Here is a 26,490-nt window from a genome sequence, read left to right as displayed (position 1 = left end):
TCATAATTTGCCCAAATAATATATAAAAAACCTTTTGTTGAAGATTTACATTAAAAAATGATCAATAAATGGAAGCTTAGCAAGCTGAATCGGTATTCTTAATGTAATGCATTCTATCTTCGAATAATAATTCACTATGTTCCCATTTTAACCAGCAGATGGGGTAAACTTCCACCCATCCATCTTCTAACGGGGGGGCATGACCCTACACCAGTCAGAATAGGGCACAAGGATGAGGTACGCCCAAGACGGGATGGGACGTAGCTTACTAATGCTGCGGCTCTGAGTTTACTAGTGGGTTAATTTTAGAGTAATAATTAGATATGTCTGTGCAACATTTTAAAGCAAACGGCTATTGCTGGAAATGTTTTTGTAAGACTTTAGCTACCTTTCCTAGTGCTGTTTACTTGAAAATGCAGCAAGGAAAATGGTAACGTTCTAGTGATGTGGTTTAATCAACAGACTCTGTATCAATAATGTGCATGCGCTAATTTATTTTCACTTATTTCTTTTAGAAGAACACCTCAATTTGTAGGAAAAATCAGCATTAAGAATATATTAATTGTAGACATATATACACACCCTCACACACATGCCCACGCAATGGGGTTAGAAATATATCTGATGGAGTCGTGCAGTGTTTTTGCTATGAAGATCTTATTGGCTGTTGGTAGATACAAGCAAAATACATAGCAGTCGTCTATATCACAAAAAATACAATATGTTCATGAAAAAATCAAAACCATATCCTGCAATAACATAATATCCAGCATTGTGCAGCTTTCAGCCAGCTATGGGATCCAATGTACGGTTAAATTCATCCATTGACAAAATGTCTCCAGAGATGGAACGGCTACCAAAAATACAACCCTGTGGTTGTATTTGTTAAGTCGGGCGGATACTGTTAAGATGCAGTGACGTGTGCAACCCGTCAGTAAAGGTTTAAATGCATTTTGCAGGCAGGGTCTGCAAAGGACGCATCACGCTCGGTGCTCAGCACCTGGAATGCCCTGGGTCTGCGTGTCAGTGTCGCGCGCGGCGGTGCGTGTGGCGCGCGCCGCGCTCGCTCAGAGGCGGGCGGAATGAGCGGCCGCTCGTGAGATCCGCGGCGCTGAAGAGCGACGCTTTACCTTTAACGGCAGTCGGGCTCCGCTGCTCCCACACCTCGGTTTAACTCCGAGGGAGGATACATTGTGTTAACACCGGCGAAACGGGAACCATTCGTCGGGGCGGGGGAACCTGGAAAACTTCGGTGTATTTTATTACGGTAAGAAATGTTTACGTTCCGCGTATTTATGCTGTTTTCCTCTCGTGCTCCAGTGCGCTACGTCCGTCCCGACGTTTGCCGCTTTGTAGGTGCTGGCATCGCTGGAAACGCACCGAAGCCAGATCATTAGTAGAGCGACTTTCGCTCTTTGTGCTGAAAGCGGGCTGTAATTCACCGCTGTCTTTAACTGACCCGACTTGAACAAAAATACTGTTAGACTTGCAGAAATTTATTAAGGGACCGGCTGACAGAAGTAAGATACAGTAGCTCTTACAGTGAACATAGCTAGGCTAGCTACTGTATTACTGTATTATGCAGTACAATATTACTATATTACAAAATATACTGGAGCGTGTCGAAGGTGTCGATCTGCATACTTAAAATGTCATAGCAGTATGTAAAAAGCACAGATGATTGGGGTAGATGAAGTCAGAATTTTAAAAATGATTTAAGAGTATGAGGATGTTGATCACCAACAGTTTTCTTAATGTTACTACGATGCACTAAGCCGACTGACTTTGTTTATTAAGTCGTCCTTTAGTACAGTGTTAAGGTTTTTAGTGGATTCCCGTATAGCACACACGTCATTTATATAATATAAGTCGTTGTAATTAGTTCATCAGTTGAAACATTTTGGTTTTGTGGCGGGTGTGTGTGCTTTAATGGGACGTATTACCTAGAATTTTATGGACATATACATTTTAGCAAAGCTAGAGGGCTAATATAAAAAGTAATAATGACACTTGAGCAGTTCAGTTGCATGCAGCCTACCCTTGATAACATGTCACCTGGGCAACCGCTTCAGCACCATGGAGAGGGGGCTGTTCGCAGTCAACTGGTACAGTGTTCAAAGCCAATGCCATGGTTCTAAGTTCAGTCCCTTGAAACAATATGGATTTTATTGGAATATACCATAATTGTTTAAAGTGAATTTTCTTAAAAGTCTACGGAAACATCATTCTCAATGTTATGTCGCTAAATGTAAAGGAGATAAGATAAATAATAAATAATAAGTAATAATATTTTGTTCACATCATTGATACTGCCATACGAAAGAGCCTCTTAAGCAAACAAACCAGAGCCAGTAGTGAAATAACAAAATAATTTAAAACATGCACTGACTGTGAAACATTTTCTGAGTAAGAAATACAAAACAGACGTAGTAAACAGTAGTAGACAGAAGTGAATTGTCATTGGTTTTTATCATGGGGTTTTAAGCTGATAAATTGGTTAAACATTTTAAATCTGTTATACTAAATGGAGAGACATGGCCTGTTTTGTGGGATACATTTGCAAAAACATTAAATCTCTTCCCAAGGACAGCTGACATTTAATAAATTATTAGTTTTGCTTATTTAGACTTGTCAATAGTGTAACATCTAGATTGTTTTTGAAATTCTGATCCTCTAATATGGAGGCTGAATTAGTTTTAGTTGTTCTGTTTTTAATGGTCACACCAATGATTATTAAACAGCCATTCAAAGTAACCTTTTAATATTTTTGTGAATACAACCCAACATGACTGCAAAGGTGGGGCACCTTTTTCAGTGATATGTTAGGTTATTGTGGGACGTAGAGGTACTTTCTAATGCACATTAAATCCATTAAGTAGCAGACAAACAGTCTCAAGCTATCATACCACAAAAAATAAATCAATACTGCAGGAAAATAAATCAACTATGTAGAAAAGAAATATTCTGGAAATATATCAGCAAGAAATATGGGTCTTTGTTTGCAATATGTCCATTTTAGATGGCCTGCAATTCTGCAAATGTACAGGGATGTTTTTTATCTGTGACTTATTTCTTGTTAACATTCACAGCATGTGTTGTATGCAAAGACCTATAACAGTGTTGTAAAGAGCAGCTGGAGAGATGAAATTACATTGGCTGTGTTTCATTGTCTTTTTTGTCTGTCTGATATATTTTAGGTTAAAATTAGTTTGTGGTAAATTAAGTTTATAACACAAGGTCAGATTTTTCATTGGATTCCTTATTTGCTCTGGTACAATATTGGATCCTTGACCTTAGATTTTTGTGGATTTTTTTGTGTAATAACGTGGTTGTGGCAGCCTCTTTCTGCCGTTGTCGACTTTTCAGTTAACTGTCACCTCTGTTTAGTTGCACGAGTCATTTGCTTTATAGCGTCAGATAATAATGTACGGGGTTTGTCTTTCTCTCTGCATTTAAGCTAATCAGAAAATGAGGCGTGGTCATCTATCTTTACATTGATTTTTTTTTTTCAAGCCTCTGTTGATAATTTCTGGACTGTCCCTAAGATGTTTCTCCTTGCGTCATGGAGCCAGTGATTTGAAATGCCCCTTTGATGTTGGGACACCATTGGGATTTTGTGTGCTATTAAAAGCAGCTATTATTCTGAGTCTGTCAAATTCGGAGACAGAGTCAGCCGTGGTGTCAAATCAGGTTTATGAAATTTATATTGACGTCCATGGAAATGCAAGCAGAGAATGCAATTTGCTATCCTTTTGTCGGTGTGATAAAAGAACCGGCTCTATAGAGGTAGGGGGGAGAAAAAGACACCCTCCTCCAATGATTTTAAATGAGATGGGGGTGGGGTCACAGCTGTGCCCCTCACACTAAGCCACATTTCATGTTAGCCATGATACTGTATACATGTACTTAGAAACTGTATGAGCTCTTCAAATCATGCTTGAAAATATAAAATGTTCCTGTCTCGGTTTATGATCGTACCCAAGTTCTGATTCTCCATTTTCTAAACCTACACCGAAATAATAGTAAAATATGCTCTGAATAATAATCAGGTTTGTTTTTATTGTTATTGCTGTTGTTTTATATAAATATGCTTTGCTATGATAGGTCATTTTTTTCCCCCACATCTGCAGTGGTAATTTTCCATTTTCTCGACTGTTAAATCACTTAACAGCTTCCTGGCCTGGCAGCTGCAGTGGAATTCCTGATAAATAACTGCCCTGTGATCCTGGCTGCTTTGTCATTTGTCCTGAGGAGTGCATTTAAAGGGATGAGGGTTAATAAAGGCGTCACAGATAAAATAGTGGACCCTCCGTCTTCCTGTTAGGGGGCTTTGGCCAGTCCTTCTGATTCCCATTGATGTATACTTCTCTCCTCCTCCACAAACCCTGACTTTGCCAAAATTGTTCTTATGGCATTTTTTGCTGGTTTTGCTTATGTATGTGTTGTTGATGGGGCGGTATGGTGGCACAGTGGTTAGCCTGATCGCCTCACAACTCTGAGACCAATGTTTAAGTCTCTGTTATGGCTCCGTGTGTATGTGGAGTTTGCATGTTGTCCTTGTGTTGTTGTGGATTTCCTTTGGGTACTCCAGTCTCTGCCCCACTGTCTAAAAACATGCTGGGATTAACCGGAGTTACCCGATTGTGTGTGAGTAAGCAAGACTGGTGTGTGAGTATGCTCTATGATGGATTGTTGTGCTCCATCCTGGGTAGCTCCCTGCATTGCATCCTGCACCTGTCACCTCCAGGGTAGGCTCCAGACCTCCCATGACCCTGAAGAGAGGACATATTATGTGGGTCAAAAGATGACAACTTGGCTGGCTGATGTCTTTTGGGGAATACGTGGAACAGACACAGAAAACAGTCTTCCCAGATCATTTGCCTAACTCTTTTGAGGCTGTTAATGCCCTTTCTTGATAAATGTCCATGTAAAATTTGCCAAGGGGAACCCCTGGCCTGCAAAAATTGACCCTAAGCCACACACCCCTCCTCCTTTCAGCACTCGCCATTCAAAAAGTCTGTGCACGGCACTGTTAATAGCATTTTTGCATTCTTATGTTTAGTCTGGGTTCGCATGGCGGTATAGTGGTTAACCCTGTTGCCTCATGCATCTTGGATCAGTCTCTGCCATGGCTCCATGTGTGTAGAGTTTGCATTTTCTCCTTTGTCGTCATGGGGTTTCCTTCGGGTACTCCAGTTTCCCCTCGTAGTGCAAAATCATGCTGAGGTGAATTGGAATTATCAAATTGCTCATAGGTGTGCATGTGTGAGTGAATGGTATGCAAGTGTGCCCTGTGATGGGTTGGCACCTCATCCTGAGTTCTTCCCTACCTTGTGCCCCTAGCCTCTGGAACAGGCTCCAGACACTCCCTTCCCCATGACCCTGAATAGGATAGCAATTATAGAAAATGGACAGATGTGTAGTAAATCAGAACTAATGCATTGACAAGAAAATTATGAGTTATGTCTCAGTGAGCTTTGTAACATATATTTCTCTATTTGTCAATGATCGGTCAACTAGCAGTTTTATTTATTGGTTCGGTTGAATGTTGTCACAAGAAACAACCCATTTGCTTGTCATTGAATCATTTTCTGTCTTTGTTATCTAATAAGCAACATATCATCAGTTAGGTTTGCTGTAATTTAGCTAATAAGCACATAGACACGCACGTCACAGAGTCTGAATCACTCTTGGCATCCTGTTAGCAAGTTAAATCCTTGTTGGCAGAAAATCTTAAAAATTTTGTGTGAGCTGCTCCTCTGCCATGAAGAAAGAGCAGTTTTTCCCCTTCACTTGCAGTGCGTGTGTTTGGATGTCACACATGCAGGATTATCGTCACACCTTCGGTAGCCACTTCTGTTTGCGGAGCCCCCGGAGAAATGATGGTGTATAGCTGACATTTTCTTCTTTGTGGCTCCCACTCAGCAGGTAGAGCCTAGTTGGTAAAGCCCAAGAACATGTGATCTTTTTTATTTTAAAATAAATGTTCCTGCCATGGGATGTTTGGATGCAGCTGGAGTGGAATTATATTATGGAAATTCATAGGCTGGCCATCCAGAGCCCCTCATCATCATTCATCTTTCTGGAACATTGAGTACCGACAGGCCAAAATGACAGTCTGAAGGCCATCGACCATAGTAGTGAAGCCTGGCTTTCTTTAAGGCAGAATCTATTACAGAATGGTAAGGAAGAGACCTTGCCTGATCAGGGGTGCGTCAGCATTCCGGGAAATAAGCCTGGTAGAGGCAGAGCAGCAAATTATCAATACAGTGGACCTAGAGAGGCTTCAAAATGGTGCCATACAGTGATGCCATCCTGGATAGCAGCGGTAAGCAAACAAAAAAATTGCATCATAGTCCTAGATTTTTAGTTTGTTTACAACACCAGCACACAACAGGAGAATCATCTCTGACTCCTCTTGATTTAATGTGTCCGAAGACAAATAGTGTCAGCCTGTGCAATGTTAGGTATGTGGCTTTTAAACCCCCCCAGGAAAGATTGTCACAAAATGCCTGGTAGCATGACTGCCTGCAAGAAATTCAAAGTAAAAACTGTTCTCTCCTGTTTTTTTTTTAGCATAAAAGCTCCAATTCTTCTTTAGGTGCTTGCCCTTGTTATCAGTCAATCACCAACCAGTTTTCTCTGTTGTTTCAAAGACCCATCTACTGCCTAGTACCACAGGCAAGTGAATCTTTGTCAACAATGCCGTTGAAATCACTTGGGAACTGGAATGAAGGAAACCACAATATTTACCTGCACTGTTTTGGTCCGCCCAGTTGAGAAACACCAAAGTCTTCTGCGTCGTTGCTTCTATGCATTAATTTATTTGGCAGCTTCATTTCCCCAAGGTGACTTACGAGTGAGTGTACACTACTAATACACGTAAGAGCATTGTCTTGATTGTTCAGTATATTGTCAGCTTTCATGAAATATATATTTGGACATCTTGCAAAGCTCTATTCTTAAAGAATTTGGTAAATTTATTTTAAATGTGTTTTGCACAGAAAGCTGCTTGTCATTCTGGGAAATCCACAAAAATCATAGCTTCACATAGTATTAGGGCTTTTTTTAAGTGTGACGTTATGTGGCTTCTGAGTCTGTTATGGCTATACCTAGCAGCCAAAGGAGGAATGCATAAAGAACTACAAGCATCACAAACCTTCTGATCCTCCTCGGAAACAGACATCAAACTTATCGCATATGTGCAAATAAGGAAAGCGCTCCTTTTGTTGCTTTCAAGATCGACATTGTGTAGACCGCTAGAAACATCAATGAAAGGCCTTTGATTGAAAAGAGTACATTTGATTGGACACTTTCCTGCTTTAATTATGACTCTTTAACTTGACACTCTGGAAATTAACTTTTTAGAGTTTTCACTAAACCACCGTTCAATGTCTGACTAGACTTCACGTAAACCGCTCTATGCTTGTTTCTTGAGCCCTAGGAATGCATTTAGCCATACACAGTACCATCTGCCCTCATCCTCAATTCCTTACTGACGCAGGAGAACTCAGAAAACAGCCGTAACATTATCCTTTGCCTCAGGGTGGGGTGTCAGTCTGTGAATACAGGCCAGTAGTATGATACCCAGCAGAGGGAATGATTTTAAACAGGTTTTAATGGCTTCTTCTTGAGTTATTTGTCATACTGGAAGCAGCTGGGTGCACAGTGTACAAGCTATAATCCCCTATATTTGAAGGAGAGGTAATGTAATCCTAAGACTCATTTTCCTTAGCAGTGATCTCCAGTGTTTTTTAAACTACAGCTACTGAATTATTTGGCACTGTAATTGATCCCAGCCGTTCACAGGGAATATCGAAAATTTGTTATAGATTGATTAATCAGTCAGAAATATAAATTAAAAACATTTTTCTTTCACTGCACACCATTATATGACCATTATGGAAAATTGGTATACTTCCAATAATTGCAAATTACTGTATGTGTAGCAACAAAAGAATGTTGAGTCTTTATGATTAACTTCAATGCATATTTGAAGTGCAACATTAGATACAAGATACCTCATGACAAGAGCTGAGATCAAGGATATCGTTAGTCAGTGATATAAAATATTTAAAAAGCATAAGCTTGCTATGATCCAGAGTCCTTTGAACAAGGTCTCAGTCAGTTGCATATGATATTGGAAGAGTCCAAGAAAGCTCTCCAGTTGTGTAAGAAGATAAAACATTCAGGTTCTGCTGAAATTTTTGCTCATTCATATTTGATTTAACTTGAGACAGAGAAACAACAGCATTGTTAAAAAAAGAAAACACATATCTGGTACATGGTCTATTCAGAATGCTTTTTTTCTGTATTGGTTTTTGCGTTTTCTATCAAATCAACATAATTACGACTGACTTTTTTCCATTAAATCTCTGACATCGTTACTTTAAAGCATATTAGAATTCTGCCATTAGAAGTGTAAATGGAAGTCTTCATCATTATTTTCAAACGGTAATCTCTGCACTCTTGTGGGTAACTGTGCTTTAAGGTTAATGTTGGAGGAGAAGTAGGAACTAATGCTGCTCATTTTTTGGAGCGTACGTTTTGTTTGGCCGCATAAAGACAATTGTTGATGAACATCTCTTTGCTTAACGGCCTTTAAGACAGCCTAGCTGAAAGAGGTAATGACTTATGTAAGAAGCAACTGACTGTTATGTTCGCTGAGAAAAGAGATATTTTTGAGATCCACCCAGCGTGTTCTGTTTTAGTCAGGATGTATACCACATTTTCCACTGGAGTTCTGCAGTGAATAGATCATTTGTAATTTCTAAGTTTTACTGGCTCTTCTGCCAGTCATTGAATACACCTTGCACAGATGGACTTCATATATTTTCAGAAAGACAGCATGGAGTCATGGAATCATGGAGTGGAGTCAGGAAAAATTTAACTATCACTGTTTCACAGAGCATCCTTTAAGTCTTTCATCTGAAGTGTAATCTCTTTGTAACATAATTACAGCTTTAGCATAGATGAAAAGGCACCACGGCTAAAAAAAAATTAATGAATGCCCCTTACCTGCACATTTTAAAAATTATTTTACATCAGAGACTTTTGATAGTAAAAATGGTGTACCCTGCTGTACTGTGGAGTCCAAAGCACACTGTCTTTTCCCTGGCCAAAACAAAGAAAACGGCCATTTTTAAAAAGGCTGATGTTGACCTGCTCTTTTGTTCCTTGGGTTACAAATTCCCAAGTCCCAAGGGGATTAATGTTGTTCTACCATTAATTGCTTCAGTAAACTTCTGACCCTATAATTGGGTAAAGTGAGAAAATGAAAGCAATGTAAACAGGCTTAGATGGGAACATCTGCAATGCAAATGAGGTTCCTTTCTGTCCCGTTTATGTGTCCAGGATTCTGTAATGCCACAAAATTGAAATATAAAGCTATGGTATTACACAGGAAAATTCAAGCTTTCTCTAATTCCCTTGAGATTTATGAATGTTTCTCCAGCAATGTGCTGCATTTTGACATTTCAGTAAGTCAGAGGTGCCTGCGAAGAATTGTGAATGGGTTTGCATGGTGAAACTCGCACGGTATATTACCTGGCATCCCGTTCTTTGTGGCAGTGTGTTGTGTTCCATTTCATCAGATGTGTTATTGTCGCAAAATGATTTGCCTGAATTTATGAAACCTGCTGAGGGAGGGGATTTCTCCTAATGCTCTCCTATTCAGCCTGTGCAGTGCGCAGTGTTGCTATTGTTCCCCTTTGAAGCAGGCAGCCGCCAGCGCTTGGCTTTGCTCCGCCTCGGGCCCTATCATTAAGGGATGATTTATACGTGCGCTCGGTGAAAAATTGATTGTGCCAATAGGCGTGTTGCTGCTACATCATGTTAACTGTATCAGGGCAGCAAAGTGTAGATTCCCCACACCTTCCCTGCTTTGATTGATCATAAACAAATTAGCCTCACCACACTATAACAAAGCGCAATTAACATGGCTGTGAATAAATGTCACTGCTTTAACTGAAAATGATCTGCGTTCTTCTTGCTGTTTCAGTCCTCCAAATAAAGCATTACTATCCCGAGGCTTAAGTGAATTGAAAAGATCCTCCTTTCCATATGTCATCTTGCCTCATGCTGTTTTCTTGTCTAAAAAGGTTTTCTCATCTTTACTCACCACCAGTGACATTTGTAATAATGTGCAGTAAGTCATAAACAAGAATTCTAACAATACCTGTGGAAAAACACATTTTACTTTACATGCAATTAAAGCCTTGCTTGACAGCAGGAGTTTGCATTTGTAGATTTTTTTGTGAACCATTGACGAACACGTATCACTTGTGAAACAGGGCTGGAAAAAATGCTGTGGTCTGAAATACTTAATCCTGTTTATGGCCATAGCCTGTTCTTAGTCACGGTCCCAGCGTGAAATGGTGAGCATTCCCACGTTTTATTACTGGAGGCTGGAGAAATAAAACCACCGCGGTACAGTTTTCTCTCTCTACCTCGTCTGTGTAATATTCTCTGTGATCGTGCCCTTTTCCATTCCTTTGGGCAGCTTCCCCTCATCTTTCCCTTGCTGGTTGTTCTAACACTTTTGTAAAAGTATAGAATTGCAGAAGTTTAGTGGATTCACCACCAGTCACAGAGCAGCAGTGTTTGGTGAAAAAATAGCCATCTTTTGCTAGTCCCACCCATCTCCCTCTCCATCTCTACGGGCTGGGTGTGCACTTCCTGGCTCCAAGCACCAGTGCACTCTGTGTGGATATTAGGGCTTTATACCAGGGACCAGATTGACATTTATTTTTGCACAAATGGTCATTCTCAGAAGGGCTGTGGTCAAAGCGGAATTTTGGCTTTTTACTATTCTGTTTTTGACAAATAGACTTGTTTGATGGAATCATAGTTGATAGTACACAGATTTTCCAGCTCTTTTAATACATAGTTATTTTGTTTATCCATTTTTACATGTGCACAATATATGCATATCAACAATACAAATGTACATGTAATAGAGTTTGCATGTAAAAAAAAGTTTATTTGTGATAATGCAAATGAAAATTAGATGGCTGAAATTTTGGTGCAACTGCTTAATGGCATTATTGTATTATTGTTTTGAACATAACTTTTTTAAAAAAATAACATAATTACTTAAGAGTATTAATAGAAAAAGGAGAATACATACCATAGCTGCATTTGTGTGGCATGAGTGCTGTGCTTGCAAACAATTGAAAACTGTCCACTCAAAGATTGTTGGAGAAACGAGCATCAGTTGCTCAGTGCCGTGGACAGACTGCGGCCTGTGGAATGGAGTGCAATATAAGTGGATTAACTGTGGATTAGCTTCCTGCAATTTCTCTACAACTTACCTCCGCCTCCATGCCTCATTACACTTGTTAGCTGCTTTAAAATCACAGATGACAAGAAAAGTTGAGGTAGTAATGGGCTCTGAATTTACATCTTGATATATCAGGATAGCCTGCGATCTCTGGGTGATGAACCGGTCTCTCTCACTTTTGTGCTCTGCAAAACCTGTTTTGATTTACGGAAACTATTAAAGGTAGAGATGGTCAGTCCTGAGGCTACTTAATCTCAGTGATGTATTAGAGGAGAGGGGTAGAGATAAGACTGAGAAAAAAGGGGAGGAAACAGACAAAAATGCAGGGTAAGACAACGCAGGAGAAAAATGCTGCAGGAACTGATAGGTCACAGTGCATAGGATGTTTCACCATCACATATTTGAGATGCTCTGCTGCTCTCGACTTTCAGATGGCATCAGCAGTCCGATGTCATGTGACGGTTGGTGCAGCCTCCAACCCGCCTGTCTGCCTCTAGCTCATTTATCTCTGCAGATGGTCTGTTGCCCTTGGCCCAAGTATGAGGATGACTTCCATGATTCCTTTATTACAGGGAGCTGAAACGCTTGGAGCATCACATAGCCTATGGGGTTTGGAGCATCCACATGCTGGCTTCTCATGTCCTAGCTGGTTTGCAGGAAAATAGAAGTCTTCTGCTGCATGTTGTTTTTTATTGTCATTTTTTAAATGAATGAATCATTTCACAGCTAATAGCTCTGATGTCTGCATATGTTGGTATTCACAAGCATTGCTCATTGTGCAATGCTACAATAGTACCTTAATGATTATACGCTAGGCTCACAAGGTTTGGCCAGCATCCGTCCGTGCTGGTGCCCATGTTTTGAATAGCAGGAATTCACAAACAAGCCCAATTTATATATTTAGTCTCAGCTCTACCCCAGACTGGCATCTGCTTTCGCTTGCACTGGCCATGTGATGAGCACCAGAATGAAGATGTAAATGTCTCTTCAGAATGGGACCATAAAGAATGACCTTTCTGTTCCACAGTAGAGCTCTGCAGCAGATGATCCCAAGTCTTCATTGGTTATTCACTGCCCAGCTCTGGATTTGCCCTCCAAGTGCTGTGACTAAGTGTAAAGTCAGCGGAAAAACTTAGAGTCTTATTTAAAATGCAGATGTTTGAACTATTTGTTTAGTGTGCAAATGGCTCAAACTGAGCCACAGAGTGAAAATCAAAGACTAATAAAAATTTAACTCCTTCTTGGCTCCTGCTTCCAGGGTGAACAGAATATTTGACCCGCAAAAACTGGAGTGGAATATTGATAGTCATGTAAGAGTGCTGAGAAGATGAGGGCTGCAGTGCAAATGTGACCCCCGAGTTGAGTAGATCTGCAATAAACATGGACTGATTTTTTTTTTTGCATTATGTACAATGTTCCTAATTCTTCTGTTTGAAATTTGTTTTAGTGGAAAGAAATTGGGTCAAGTAATGCATTATATCATGGATATAATTCAGATACTGGACAATAAGGTATTTTCTTGCAGATTTAGAGTTAGTTTGGATGTTCTGTGTTAATCCCATTCCTGATATATGGACTCTGGAGGCTGCATCCGAGTTCCATTAGAAAATTGCGAGAGTGTTATTAAAAGGATTAATGGAAATGTTTGATTTTAGCAATTTAGAAAGAGAGATAAAAAGTTTCCCTTGTAGTGTTAAAGATTGAGATTAGTCTTTAGTCATAATGCCAATGTTAATATTGCATTGATGAAAAAACTACATCTCACTTATGGTTTTGTAATTATCTTCCTGATATAATACATTTCATGGAACTGCGTGATGGAACGGTTCCCACATTAGATAAGCTGAAAAAAAGCATGCACACACTTTGGAATTGGGCTGGGCAGGGATCCTGAGAATGGAATAACAGGTTGATAAGAGTAAGATTTATTTTTAATTGGGTCTCACCACCTTTGAGAATGTATTTTTCAGAAGTGCGATGCTGGAGCTTTAGATAATAGGTGTTAGAGCTTTAGATAATAGGTTTTAGAGCCGGTCGTCTGGGGGCGGGGGGGGGGGGGGCACATGGTGGCTCAGTGGCTAGTGCTGTTGTCTCATGTCTCTCTGCTTGGGGTTTTGAGTCCTGCTTCCACTCTGTGTGTGGAGTTTGTTACAATGATTGGTGTTTCTAAATTGCTCTTCAGTTGTGTGTGTAGTGCTCTTTGATGGACGAGCATCCTATTCTTGGTGTACGTCAGCCTTGTGATCTATGATGTCTGTGATAGGCGTCAAGTCCTCCTGTAATCCTGACCACAATAAGCAGTAGGAAAATAGGCAAACTATGTTACTTATTCCTGATGAATATTTTACTGCTAATTATTTATAATAGGTAATGTTGTAAAGGAAGTAAAGTGAAATTGCAAACTCAATGATACTGATTATATAGGATAATTTAATTTAGCATGAATACTTCCTAAAGATACATTAATGTCAATTTTAACTTCAACTGGATAATGAATTTCATTATTCTATTATATTTATCTTTATTACTTATGTACGATAATATGATCAAATCTGTATTTTTTATAATTCTTTTTTGCAGCTAGTTGTCATATCCATTCATGTGTGAATCATTTTGAATGAAAGTTCTTCTGTAGGTATGTTTTGTCAGTAGCTTTGAATTTACAATAGATGCCCCTCAGAGACAGATTTAAAAATGCCTCACACATTCTCAGTTTGTGTGCATCCACCCACTATTATAAACTGCTTTTTAAGAACTATTGTCACATTGAAATATACTATTAAAACTGATTATACATCTTGAATACACAGGGGTTTTCAGCTGAATTTATTAGTGGGGCTCATCAGTTCAGCAGACCCTGGTCTAAAAGAGGATTCGCTTCTCAGAATATCTCAAAGCTGCTGTGAAGAAGCCATGTTTTTGTGATTCTGTAATATATACTCATGCATTGAGTAGTGCTGCATTGTATTGGGCTGGGATTGTGTTAAAATCAGTTGAGTGCCAGAAAGGTAAGGGAGGTCTGGAAATGTGCTAAGAAATTTGTATACATGAAATTCATTTTCAATCGTGTTTATGGTTTTATTTAGGGGTGTTTCTACTATAAGCTCTGAGTTCTTTTAAGTGCTGATGTGGTATAGTCTATGTACTGTACAGGTTGGAGTATAGAGGTAAATTGTCTGAAACTTTTCTCCTTTGGTTAAAGAGGCAGTGTGTCACATAAACAAAAGGGTGATGTTCTCAAGCATGTTTATTCTGCTGACTCTGCCATGACTTTGCCAAGTGCAAGAACAACTACATTATTTCCATATATGTCACAAAATGGAGACCTAATGCACAACTGCACTAGTGAATTTCAAGGTAATAGCTGACACCAAATAAAATGCCTGTCTGTTAGGTTATTCTTCATTTAGAAAAAGAAATCTGCATTTTTCTCATCAGAGCAAAAACCAAAAGCATGTTGCCCTGAGGGATTTTGAGAGAAACAATCCTATTATATTGCAGCATACTGGTGGGAGTTGTACAGTTCCAGGATACCTCTCCCAGCATGCCTAGTGGCATGCATAATGCTGCCCACTGTTCAGATTTATTAGCTCATTGTGTTCTTTATTAGCTTTATTATATGGTTCTTTTATCTTTTAGTGATCGCTCTTATTGTTTTTGTTGTGCTGTGTTTAATTCTGCTACTGTTGTGCTATGTTTCTGTGGTGATGATATTGCATGGTGATGACCTGTACAATTGTGGCATGTGTTGGAGTGTTATTTGCCTGACTATGGTGTCTAGTCCTTGTACGGAGCCTTGGCTTGGCACTGTATTCTTCTGTAGTTTATTTTACATTAGTTTTCAAAATACGGATGAAGTTGATATCGGAAATATTGCGTTTTAATCACAGAAGATACTGTTGACTGCATGGCACTTCAGTGGAACGGAAGCTCGCGCATTCCAAACTTTTTAATGAGCCGGTTCCTTCACTTGAGAGTAGTAAACATGAAGATCTTAATTACATCTTTAATGGTGTTTTCAGTGTGGAACCACCCGAAAGCAAAAAAGGCGGTTCAATTAGGAGAGTGTAACAGAGCCGTGTCCTCAGTCTGTGAGGCTATAGACACCCCAAGAGGGATGTTTTGAGTCCTACTGTGCCAAATGCAGCTTTTTGTCTATTGGCCATCTGGCAGTGTTGAGGCTGGAGGCAGTCCTCAGCCTTTTACATTCACCTCTGCTCAAAGCCAAGCTTGCTTTCCTCAGAGTCGCCATGGAAAATAATTGTGAGTGCAGTTAATTAAATTTGGTCACTGGGTCTTTGACAGGAACGGAAGGACAAAGACCTGTATTTGCTGCGGGGTATGCCAAGACGTCTGCCTCTTCAGCTCGCTGTGGGAGCTGGTTGGCAGACTGACCAGGTGTAATGGTAACACCTGCTAAATCAGCTGGGGACTGCAGGTGGTCACTCACCAATAAATGCTCTGGTATTTATGTGCATAAGTGAAATAATACATTTCTGAGACTTGCACTTGCTGATTACATGGTCCTATAGAACAGAATCTATATCAAACTACAGGCTATTATAATTGCCCATTGCACACGATGTATGTTGTCTGTCTTGTGCCTGTGTCAACTTTCTCCACTGCACTACTTAAATTTGCACAAACTACTATATTTATTACAAATCTTACGCTTACTCGTGTATCTTTATTGTCTGTATTGACTGCGTTACACCCTAATTGGTATTTTGTCTATTGTTAATTGTCACGGTGTCACCAACAGTAGCAAGCTGTGCCAACAAAAATCTCCACTGGCCTTGGCTGTGTGGCAAGAAAGGTTCTGATTCTGATTAAATGAGAACATTACCAGTAATGTACAATTTAACAGAGAGGCTCGATGGTTAAAATTCGGATCAAATCTGGCCAATGTGTAATAATAAAAAATCTGCATCCCCGAAAGTCACTGGAACCCAGCCTGAGCTTGGAGACACAATTCAGCGGCCCACAAATTTGTATTTAAACTTGAGACTAATTAGAGAGGAAAGGAACATACGGAGCTGCTGTAGCTCAGTGACTCTGTCAATCAAGCCATTTAGCGCCTGCACACAGAACTCAAGTAACAGCAGCTCCCATTCTGTGAACCTTCGGTCCGTTAACTGCACGTAACCCTGTTCATTTCTTATGGGGATGACATTGTCCATACTTGAAGGCTGTGAACAGCATTAAGAATTGCACTAGTGGTTAGAGGAATTTAGCTGAAGGTCATTGGGTGGATTTGTTTAGAATGCTTTATTTTTTTCAGCTATTTGTTTGTTGTTCTCTGATTTTTTTGCCAGCTGGTGCTTTTTTTTCTATAGTGGCTTGAGCAGAACATTTTATGTTTCTCTGTGGCAAAAAGACAAAAAATAACCTGTCTGTTTTTTGTATTCCACATTGTTAAATTTGTTCAGAAAGAAAAAGGTTTCAGGGTTTTGCTTCTTTAGAATATGATTTGCCAAAATATGATTAGAGATGCGCTAAAGATCTGCCATTTTTTCTTTTGTTTCATTTAAATAAAACATCCTCAGGAAACCTGAGAAGGTAAATTAGGGAACATTTAAATGATCTTTGGGTGTAACCTAGAAGATGCCGGAAAAGTGACATTTTTTAATTAATGTTGACATATTAGGCAAACGTTTTTGTTGGTTTAACATGTTGAAGGTTACAGTGCAGTAATGAATGTGAAAAAGGACACTTTTGGAACACTGATCTGGAACGTACTAACACAAAGGTGGGAAAGGGGGGTTTTGTGATGTAATGGAAGCCTGTGCCATTTTAATTCCAGGGCTTTCAAAGCTCTCAATAATATTTTAATTTAAAAACAAAAAAATAATAATTCTTAAAGTAATGATCATAGTTATTCTATGATTCTAATTTTCTGTGGAATCTGGTATTTCTAGCCCCCCCCCCAGTCGCCCAGCTCACCAGTGGCACTTTTCTCTAGAGACCTGGATGAGTGAGGTGGGCGGGGGGTGGCTTGGAGCCAGCTGCTGCAGTCGAATGCAGCCATCAGACTTAGGGTCTCTGCCAAAAGCAGGCCCGTCTGTCCCTGATCACTCAATAGCTAGACTGAGATTTGCAATACCGGCTGCGAGTCTGTAGGTAGAGACAGAGAGAGGCCAGGACTGCAGACTCTAAGTCATAGCAGCAGCAGCCTGTCTTCCCTCAGGGCTACTTAAGGCATGAACTGGAAGGGGGCTGGTATGTGCAACTATAAAAGAGCACACTATACTTACTGTATGCCTGCTTCATTAGGACTCATGGTAGCCTATCAAGTCATTTCTTGACTAATCTTTTAGTCTAGGTGTTCCAACTGTACCACAGAATTCTGGAGATTTGGGGAGGGGTTGGTCAATTACCAAAAATAAATTTTATAAGAAAATAAATAATTTAAACTCTGCCTTTTTGATATTTGTGTGTTCTTATCGCATCTGGAAAAGAATAGTAATGACTAAACATATTAAATGTGGCCCACATTTCAATCCACCTCCCTCATCCTCCTCTTGATCATCAAGCTTTACCTACCCCCCCACCACCCTACACCCCCTACCCCCCACCACCCTGGCCAGCAAGCTGTACCAGTCTCTGAACAATTTCCATAAGGTATGTCAGCCCACAATTATCAAATATTTGGGATCCCATGCGGTATTCCAGAGAAGTTTTTCCTTTGACTTTACATTCCAGCATTAAGGTTAAATGCCTTCCTCAAAAGTACAATAACAAGATCCTTGCTGGGACTCAAATCAACCTTCATCAACCTTCAGGGTACTAGCCTGTGCCCTGTGGTCCACCTGTTGTTTAAACTGTGTTTGTGGTTTACATGATGCAGGGGGAAGGTTCCATCACCAGTCCAGGCTATCCCAGTCTCAAACTTTCACAGCTGTGAGGAGCATTAACATGCTGTGAGAGCATTCCATTTAAATACGACACCACTGGTGTTGATTTCCTGTCTCATGGGGACCATGTCACAGGGACATTGAAACATGCTCCTCTGGTTTTTATGATGACAGAATTATAACAAGGATAATATATTTGAGCTTGAGCAAGATAAGGTGTAGGGATGCCACTGCAGTTTTATCAATCTGGCATTTGACTAGACTGGGATAAGAGACCTGGTCAAAGCTCCTAAATAGCATAGATGATGAACAGTCAAGGGGTTTCAATGACCCAAGGTCCCATGTAAGGTTTCCTTAATGAAAAACGCATGTTTAACTGGGACATCACAAGATGGGTAAGTGGAAATGAACTGAAATGACATGGAAATGAAACTGCTTGTGGTAACGGCTTCCGGTGAACTTTGACCTTTAACCCCAGTGTGGTGCGCATGAACGGCAGGGGGAAGCTAATTGCCGCAGCCTCCATCTGAGCTGTGGAAGGAATGTCTTTAAGATGCGGTGCAGCCATCGCCGCGGAAACACTCGGGCTCGTCCGCCATCTGGTCACTTCTGATCCAAAACAGCCTCCGCTCAGACTGTGCATGACTGCAAGCTCTGGTCTGGCATGTCCGCAGTGAGCAGCGAGCAGCAGCCAGCATTCGATAGACTGAATAGTGCCATTTTACTCACATAATGCGATCGATCGTGGCTTATAGTTTGTGTCTGTGCTGCTCTTGCCAAAGAAACCATTATCGCTTCAGGTTACCCATCGAGAGAGATGGAGCTGTTCCTTAGCCTCTATACACAAATGTAGCATGGCTCTTCTGAGATGCATAGAGCCTTGTAATTCATTCCCAGCAAAACGCTCATACTAAAATGCTTTCAATGGTCAGTGTGATGATGAACAATTAGTAATCAAATATAAAATTAAATATTTATTTTATATTTTAGGTTTTAACTACAGATAAAACTGAATAGATATTTCTTTCTCACTAGAAGCACAGAAGGATATCTTGAATGAATAATGAATAAATCTTCTTCCGGAAGGACTTGTCCGGAATAATAAAACGTGTAAGAGATGCTAAAAGGGTGAGTTTTCCCACAGGACTTTTTGCATCCATCTGCCAGGGACCTGTGGAAAGGACAGCGGGAGCTGTGATAGAGATACAGCATCATGGGATGCCATTTACCCCTCTCCCCGTGACCCTGCGTCCGTCTCCTCGTGGTGGGGGTGTCAATAGAGAGCGGCAGCAGATGGGTCGAGCTGAGTGACGGCCGGGGGGGAGGGAAATGAGGCAGGACCTTCGAGGGGTTTCATTTCTGCGTGGCAGGCTTAGTGGTTGGACCGAGGCGGGGGTGCCGTCCCCCACACTCTGCTCCGCTTCAGTAATCTTCTCCGGCTGTTGGGCCTATTTGTCTTCATTACCGCCTGGGAGGATCTCTGTTCCGGCGGCACCCAGACGCCAGTGTGTTGGCTCTTTCATTCTGCAGTCGCTGCACCGGAGGCTGGGACACACTGAGTAATTAGGACTGCATCCTCCGCCAATGTTAGCCTGATGCTCCTGTCATCCCACACTAGATTATGTAACTAAGACATCTACTTCTGGTGACAATATTTTGTCACAACATGTCACAAAGATTTGGTTGAACAGAACTTATCCCTAGAAAAAAAAATGGTGAGTTCTTTGAAACAAAGATTCTTAACATTACATCTTAAAACATCCTAATAGGTATTATCTCTAGATAATTAACAATTTTGTGTTGTTTCTTAAAAATTTTCATACAACTGTGTATTGTACGTTCGACCCATTAAATGTGCAAAATGAAGAAATGATATTTGTGGTGTTTGACTAATGTACCGGTATTTCTTGCACAGTTAATGACGATGCTCGAGTTTTATTTGCGTGGGTGATTTTTTTCAGGAAAAATGACAGACTACTCCAGCAATCTCAGGCAAGTTTCTGAATTTGATCTCATTCAAAATAATAACTCAGTGGTTTTTAGAGAACTTCAGGTTGCTGGTTAGCAAAATGAACACATTTATTAGTGACAAAATAAAAACAACATTAGCAGATAGGTTTAGCTAACTAGCCAAGTTATAAAACTCATTAGGTCACTAAAATCCTCTCCTATGGCCGGCCTGTTGAAAAGATATCCCCAAATCTGTACTTCTTTCCATGCAGTGAAGAAAATAAGATGAGACTATATTAGACAAAGGATGGGAATTGCACTTGGACTACATGTATCTTTCTCATTTAACACCCACTGCAGTCACCCAAGGGCTGTTTCTCACGCGGCGAATCTGGGTGCTGCTGCCATTTTAGCTGGCTCATTCTAGGGTGTATGAGACACAGGAAGGAAGCCCTCCAAGAAAGCCGTGCACCTGGCACCTGTACTTGGGAGCTCTTTTGGAGTTTAATTGCTAAGTCCCGTACAAAAGGTCCCATTGCTGACACTGACGCTCCTGGGACTCTTGCAGATTTTTTGCTTAACAACAGCAGTTTTATTAGTAATCTTGTATGTATGCGGTAAGAGTTTGCAGCTGAGCGTGATTAATGAACAAAGCAGATGCGGAGGTCAAGCTGTAGAAAGGTATGTGGGATGCCGTATTAAGTCCCATGGTCCAGTCAGATGATTCCATCAATGTTGGATTGAACTTGGCATGCCTGCATTTTCTGAGAAAGCTGAAAGCAGCTGTAAATTCCATGACATTTGCCCTCAGTTTTATGCTCTTCTGTGACTGATACAATCCCTTTCACATGGGTTTAGTTCCAGGAACATTTAATCACCATTTACACTGGCTGAGATGTAGCCATTAGCTGCCTCCTGTCGTCCCTGGTATCTGAAGAGCTTTTTTAACGGTTACCTAGACGAGATTTCAAAGATAAACTTGCAGACACAGGCAGAGATAGGAAGGAGAGAGAGACGGAGAGATAGGGGGATTTATTGAAGAGATTGTGGGCTGCCCCCTTCCTGCTCTTGGTCTGTTAGCGCCAGGTTTGGCCGCTGTGAGCATACTTCCAGGGACTGCCAGCAGGGTGACAACTGCAGAGGATGCCCATGCTATTGCTTATCAGAGGTGTCAAATCGAAGAATCAACTTTGGCCAGCCCCAAGCCTGCCCCATGCAACTCACCTCTCCTGTGCCATTTCCCATTGCTACGGATGTGTTTCCACAGTTTTTGTGCTCCTTGCATCATGACATTGTAAAGGGTGTTTTATCTGCACATAAACTGCAGTACTGATGATATTATATATTGATTTATTGCTGTGCATAATGTCTGAAGATATACAGTCAGCTGAATCTCTGCCATGATTGGTGATATATTTCTGAAGCTCCGATGTTGCTGAACATTGAACTCCATGTTCTCATTCTCCAACCCTCCTGGGCTTTTAGTATGTAGCTCCATTGTGCTTCATGTCTGCGTGACATGGAGGCATTGAACGTGAACTGACTGTTTGGGCAATGTTCTGAACAAGCACTGAGGCTTCCAGACAATCTGGATATATTTAATGTTCATTGGCTTGGATTGACTGTCTCTGTCACTTCTGCATTAGACTGGCATAGCTGACATTTCCTGGGACAATGTGGCAGCATCACACAATGGTGCTGATATGTGGTCCCATTAAAGCATGCTGTAAAGATGGAATCATAATTTCTTATGTATTCACTTCTATATCTGTTGAACGCCTCATTCATACCCGTTTTCTGTGTACAGTCTCCAATAGATAGACACCATCACCACTCTCAGATACACATTGCCAAAATTATTGACAATTAGAATGTGAATTGGCTCAAAGATTTGTGTCTAGTTACTTGCATGTAACATGAATACTGACATTGCACAGTTGGAGTTGGGATTTTGTGCTCATAGAGTTAAGAATTCAAATAACTAAAAGATGCATCGTGCCTGAAACTTGCAATGAAGCATTTTCCCTGTTCCCCTAACTCACTGGGGGCTGGACCCCTGTGGGTAGGGAGTCAGGCTGCATGATGATGAAGCCCTTCTCAGCTGCAAGGTTGAACATACTTGCCAACTCTGTGCTATGGAAAGCTTATAAACATTTAGATACCCAATGATTCCAATGTAGCGCAGCTGTGAATTTTTAGAGTGAATCCTTTCTTTTTCTCCTAACTATTTCCCCAGCCCACCTGGTTGTCAAACGCTTTTTAAAATGGTTCTGTAGCAGAACCCAGCTATTCTCTGGAGGCCTTTTCTGCGTTCTTGTCTCATTCTGTGGCTCTGTAGCCACAACGCCAAAATGGAAATGACTGTTTTTCTGAAGCGGCGACGTGTGGCTCTGCATTTAGCTGCCCCTAAATGCCGGTGTTAATTGTTTGTTGATGTTAATTGCTGGTTGATGCATAATGTGAACAAGCACTATGTTCAAATGGTACTTGGCTGACAGGCTTAACTGCTTCTTTTTGACGATATCTTGCTGGCCGTGCAGAAAAGAATATATATATTTTTTTTTAGATAAGAATGGATTTTTATCATTTTTATTTTTTACCTTCAGTGTAGCCAAACTGCTTTATTTGGAATAAGAACTAAGCATTAGTTATTATTTATTAGCGGTTCTACACAAAACAGCATTGATGTTTTGATGGAGCAGGCAATATGGGTGTAGCGTTGAGCTGGGTGGGGGGGTAGGAACCACATCAATCATGGTGTTACGGCTGAGCTTTGCTGCTCGCCTCCTTTGCACTCTCATTTCATGGGCACACACCTAATGGTTCTTTTCAAGAGCCATTATCAGTTACAATTTGCTTTAAACAGAGACTGATACTGTGGTCATGACCCCCCCTTCCCCCCCGCCTCCCACTGAAGGGTCTCTTTCCTTCAGCTGCGATGTCCCCCTGTGGCCTCAGTTCACCTGGGATAATCCTGAGCAGACTGATAACGGAGACAAATTGTCCCTCACTCTCACTTTCTCGCTACCTCTTGAGACAACAAATTGGAATGAGCACCTGCAGGTAGCCAGGGCTCTCTTAACACGCTATTCTCTTCATGAAGATGGAACAGGCCAATCATGGAGTGGACAAGAATTTAAACCATTCCTGATGTCTCATACTGGGAAATTCCTTGAAACTCTCTTATTTAATTTGAACAAAATGTAGCTCACCTTCTTAAATGTCATAACTTAAAAAAAAAAAAAGATTAATTTGATTCAGTGTTTGTGTGGTCTGTCATATTTCATATATATCATACATTTTGTCATTTTTTTGTTGATTAGTTTTACAATAACTGGGTACCTGTAATTCAAGCTACAATTTTGCTTCTTAATTTGCACACTTGACCAGCTGTCTGTAGACTGCGGGTGGAAACCACTGGGAGAACAAGCAGGCTCCACACGATACTAACCGCTCAGCACCAATGACCATCCTGCTTACAGACACAGCATTTGATGTTATTAAGCATTATTAGGTGACATTAGATTCCTTTAACAGCTGTGTCTTTTTCAACTAAATGTATATCATTTGAAGTGCAACCTGCAAAATCACATTGATTTTGATTGCTGGGGCTTACAGTAGGTGTGCTTTCTTTTTGCTCCTGTTTACCCCTTATTTGAGACACCCCACTGATATCAGAGCAGGATGCCATGATTTGAAGATGTCATACACACTCATAAATAATTAAGGCTACATGGATTATGAAGTGAATATTTCATAACATTTGAAAGACAGTAAAAGCACTCTGTTGGATCCAGTGCCCATGCTCCGTCACTTGCGCTGAGTGGGCAGAAGCAGGAGAGTGGGATGTGAAGTAGTGAGCCTTCCATCCAGCAGCGACTGCAGGAAAAGCTGAGAGGTGTCCAGGTCACCCTGATTCAGGCCAGGCGTGTGCTGGCACCACCTTGAGAAGATGGACGAAATGGGACACTGCCTCCCCACGCTGCTTTTTATAGACTGCGGGAAAGCTGCTTGGCTTTAGGAACGACACTCTGACATGAGGAATGTGGGAAAGTGGACCAGCTGTACATGATGGATCTTTCCCTTTTCGGGGTGCTTGCTTTTGGGGTGATTGGGATGTGTAGCCATGCTATTCTTTAAATTTTCTTCCCTCAATCTGTTTTTTTTTTACTCGGGACAAATCTGTAGGCGGTCTATTTAATATATATACGCAATACAAATATACATTTTTAAGGCTAAACAAAGGAATTTCTTGTTACATCTAATGTAATTGAAAATCAGAGTAGAAGCTAAGTGTTGCTAATCTAATCAATGACCTCTGACATCATACATCAGAAGCTTCCTAAACAGGGTGCAAAATAAAAGTCTACAGATTATGCAATATAACCGGAATAAATATATGCAGCATAACCAGAGAACTGTGACTCTCACAGGATGGATCATGTGTCTGGGATGAATGGGCATGCATACAAGAAACACTCTCCTATGTAAATAGAGGAAAGAAGGAGCAGGTGGAAGGAAAATTGCCTGAACCCATGTTGTCAGCTGACTAACTGCTTGTTACAGATGGAGGCCCTAGTGCTGCTCGCTGGATCTTTTAAAAAGTGTAATTTTCTGGGTACCTAATGTGTTCAACAGCTGGACTAAGATTGTTCTTTGTTCAAGGGCAGGGTATGCGGCCCACTAGCTGTCATTTCTACAGCTCTTTTGTAGAATTAGGAGCACCTAACTGTCCTGGATTTCATGGCCTATTAGATTATGCAGCGGTTATTTGCTGCATTCCCACTTGCTGTTGTTGGAATGGTGCACAAAGTGAAACAATTTAACGCCCTGGCTTCAAATCCCGTTCTGCTGCTGTGCTGCGCACATATTTGATTTTCTGATGGCACTTAGCTTATGGGATTTAGCAGTCAAAAGGGGGATGTTTGGCATAATTTTAAAGAGGCAAATCGTCAGCCCAGCTTGTTCCAGTTGTTGTTGACGTCGACATGGTTTGGGGGTGTGCCTGTTAGTGGATGTGGGGTGTCCTCTATGGGTTTTGGGGGTGTGGACCACGCAACACCATTAGCATCACAGGATTTGACATACTGGCAGACTTGTGCATGTGCTGCAGCACGGTTTCTAGCAGCCAGTAACAGGACACCTCAGGCTGCTGTCTCCCCTTTTATGAATGTCCCTGTGGATTTGTTATTTCAGTGAATTTGCCTTGCTGATACACATAGCCTAGATCAGGGTTACTGATCCCACCTCCCCGCCCCCCGGCAAATTTTGTCAGGGGCAGGGGCAGTGTACCTTGACGGAACTCGGACCATGGGGAAAATTAATTTAGTACCCCTGGCTTAGATGCCGGGCTTTCTGCTGCAGCTCCAGATGAGCCGATGTTGACCCCCATCTCCTTTATTTCCAGGCGTGCCTAAGTGACGATGGCACCACTCCTCTGAGAGCACATCATTCCCACCTTGTCACCTGTCGCCTGTTGTCCTGTGACAGCCACGGGCTCTGATGCCAAAACCCGGAGGCAGCAGGAGGAACTCATGAGACCGGCCATGTCCAGCGGTAATGCACAGCGTACGGCCTGCATCCCAGACATCACCCCATTACCATAGAGCTCCTTTACAGCGTCAACTCACAAACCTCCCCTCCATCGTTTGTCTAAGTGCTTGTCTCTGGTACTAGTTAATAGTGTGAACTGGCTCGTGCATTCGGAGCCCAGGCCATAATTAACAGCAGTGTTTTGTGTTGTACTGAAGGTTTAGGTGAAGTAAACACAAGCACACCTAATCTACCATGCACGATGTCTGAGTATTTTTTTGTAAGATGCTTTCAAATAAAGCTGACTTACTGTTGCCCGAGAACAACAGTAAGTCATATTGTCCTGAATGTCCCAAAATTAACCATATTTCTGAAAGGTATTGATGAGATGTAATAATATCATATTGTAAATTATAACCTATTGATCAGCTTTAGAACTGTTTAATCGCAGAACTGTGGTGAATATCAGGTAGGAGCCCAGCTATCGGCTGTGTTTACGTTGTCACATTACGTGTGATATCCAGTATGGGTGCAGAGGGATGTCCTGTTTTTTCTTGTGTTACACAGTTATATCATGTGTCACTTTAAAGTGGGGGCGGCAGCAGGGGAACACATTAGCCACATTCACCTTCTGCTGCCCGTTTTCATGCGTATTCTGAGGGTTTGATTACAGGCACGCAGTAATACGAGAAGTTAAGAGTAACACCTGCTATCGAGGGGTAAAACTCCCCCCCCCCCCCCCCAGGAGGCGTTTGGCATCATCCCTGGCCGGTTTTTATTATCCGGCTCCCTCCCCTCACCAGACCCTGAACAGCATTAAGAGGAAGCTCACACCCAAGCTTTGACATGTAGCTCCCAGAGGTGGTGTTTATG

At 41.2% G+C, this 26,490-nt stretch overlaps 1 protein-coding gene across 3 annotated transcripts in view; it reads left to right on the top strand.

The window, feature by feature from the left end:
* The first annotated feature begins 873 nt into the window (after positions 1-873).
* Positions 874-26,490, top strand: part of enox1 (ecto-NOX disulfide-thiol exchanger 1) — a 43,977-nt gene continuing 18,360 nt past the window's right edge. The window contains exons 1-2 of one of the 3 annotated variants that reach the window (XM_049024801.1): positions 874-1,267; positions 25,493-25,641. In XM_049024801.1, the coding sequence (XP_048880758.1) occupies positions 25,620-25,641 (22 nt within the window). In that variant the 5' untranslated portion in view covers positions 874-1,267; positions 25,493-25,619. The remainder of the gene's footprint in view (positions 1,268-25,492; positions 25,642-26,490) is intronic. The other 2 variants (XM_049024809.1, XM_049024791.1) reach the window with 2 other exon arrangements.

This window comes from Brienomyrus brachyistius, chromosome 1, assembly GCF_023856365.1.
Source record: "Brienomyrus brachyistius isolate T26 chromosome 1, BBRACH_0.4, whole genome shotgun sequence".
Classification (NCBI taxonomy): Eukaryota; Metazoa; Chordata; class Actinopteri; order Osteoglossiformes; family Mormyridae; genus Brienomyrus; species Brienomyrus brachyistius.
The sequence above is the reverse complement of the archived record's forward strand: the minus strand, read 5'-3'. Positions and strand labels throughout refer to the sequence as shown.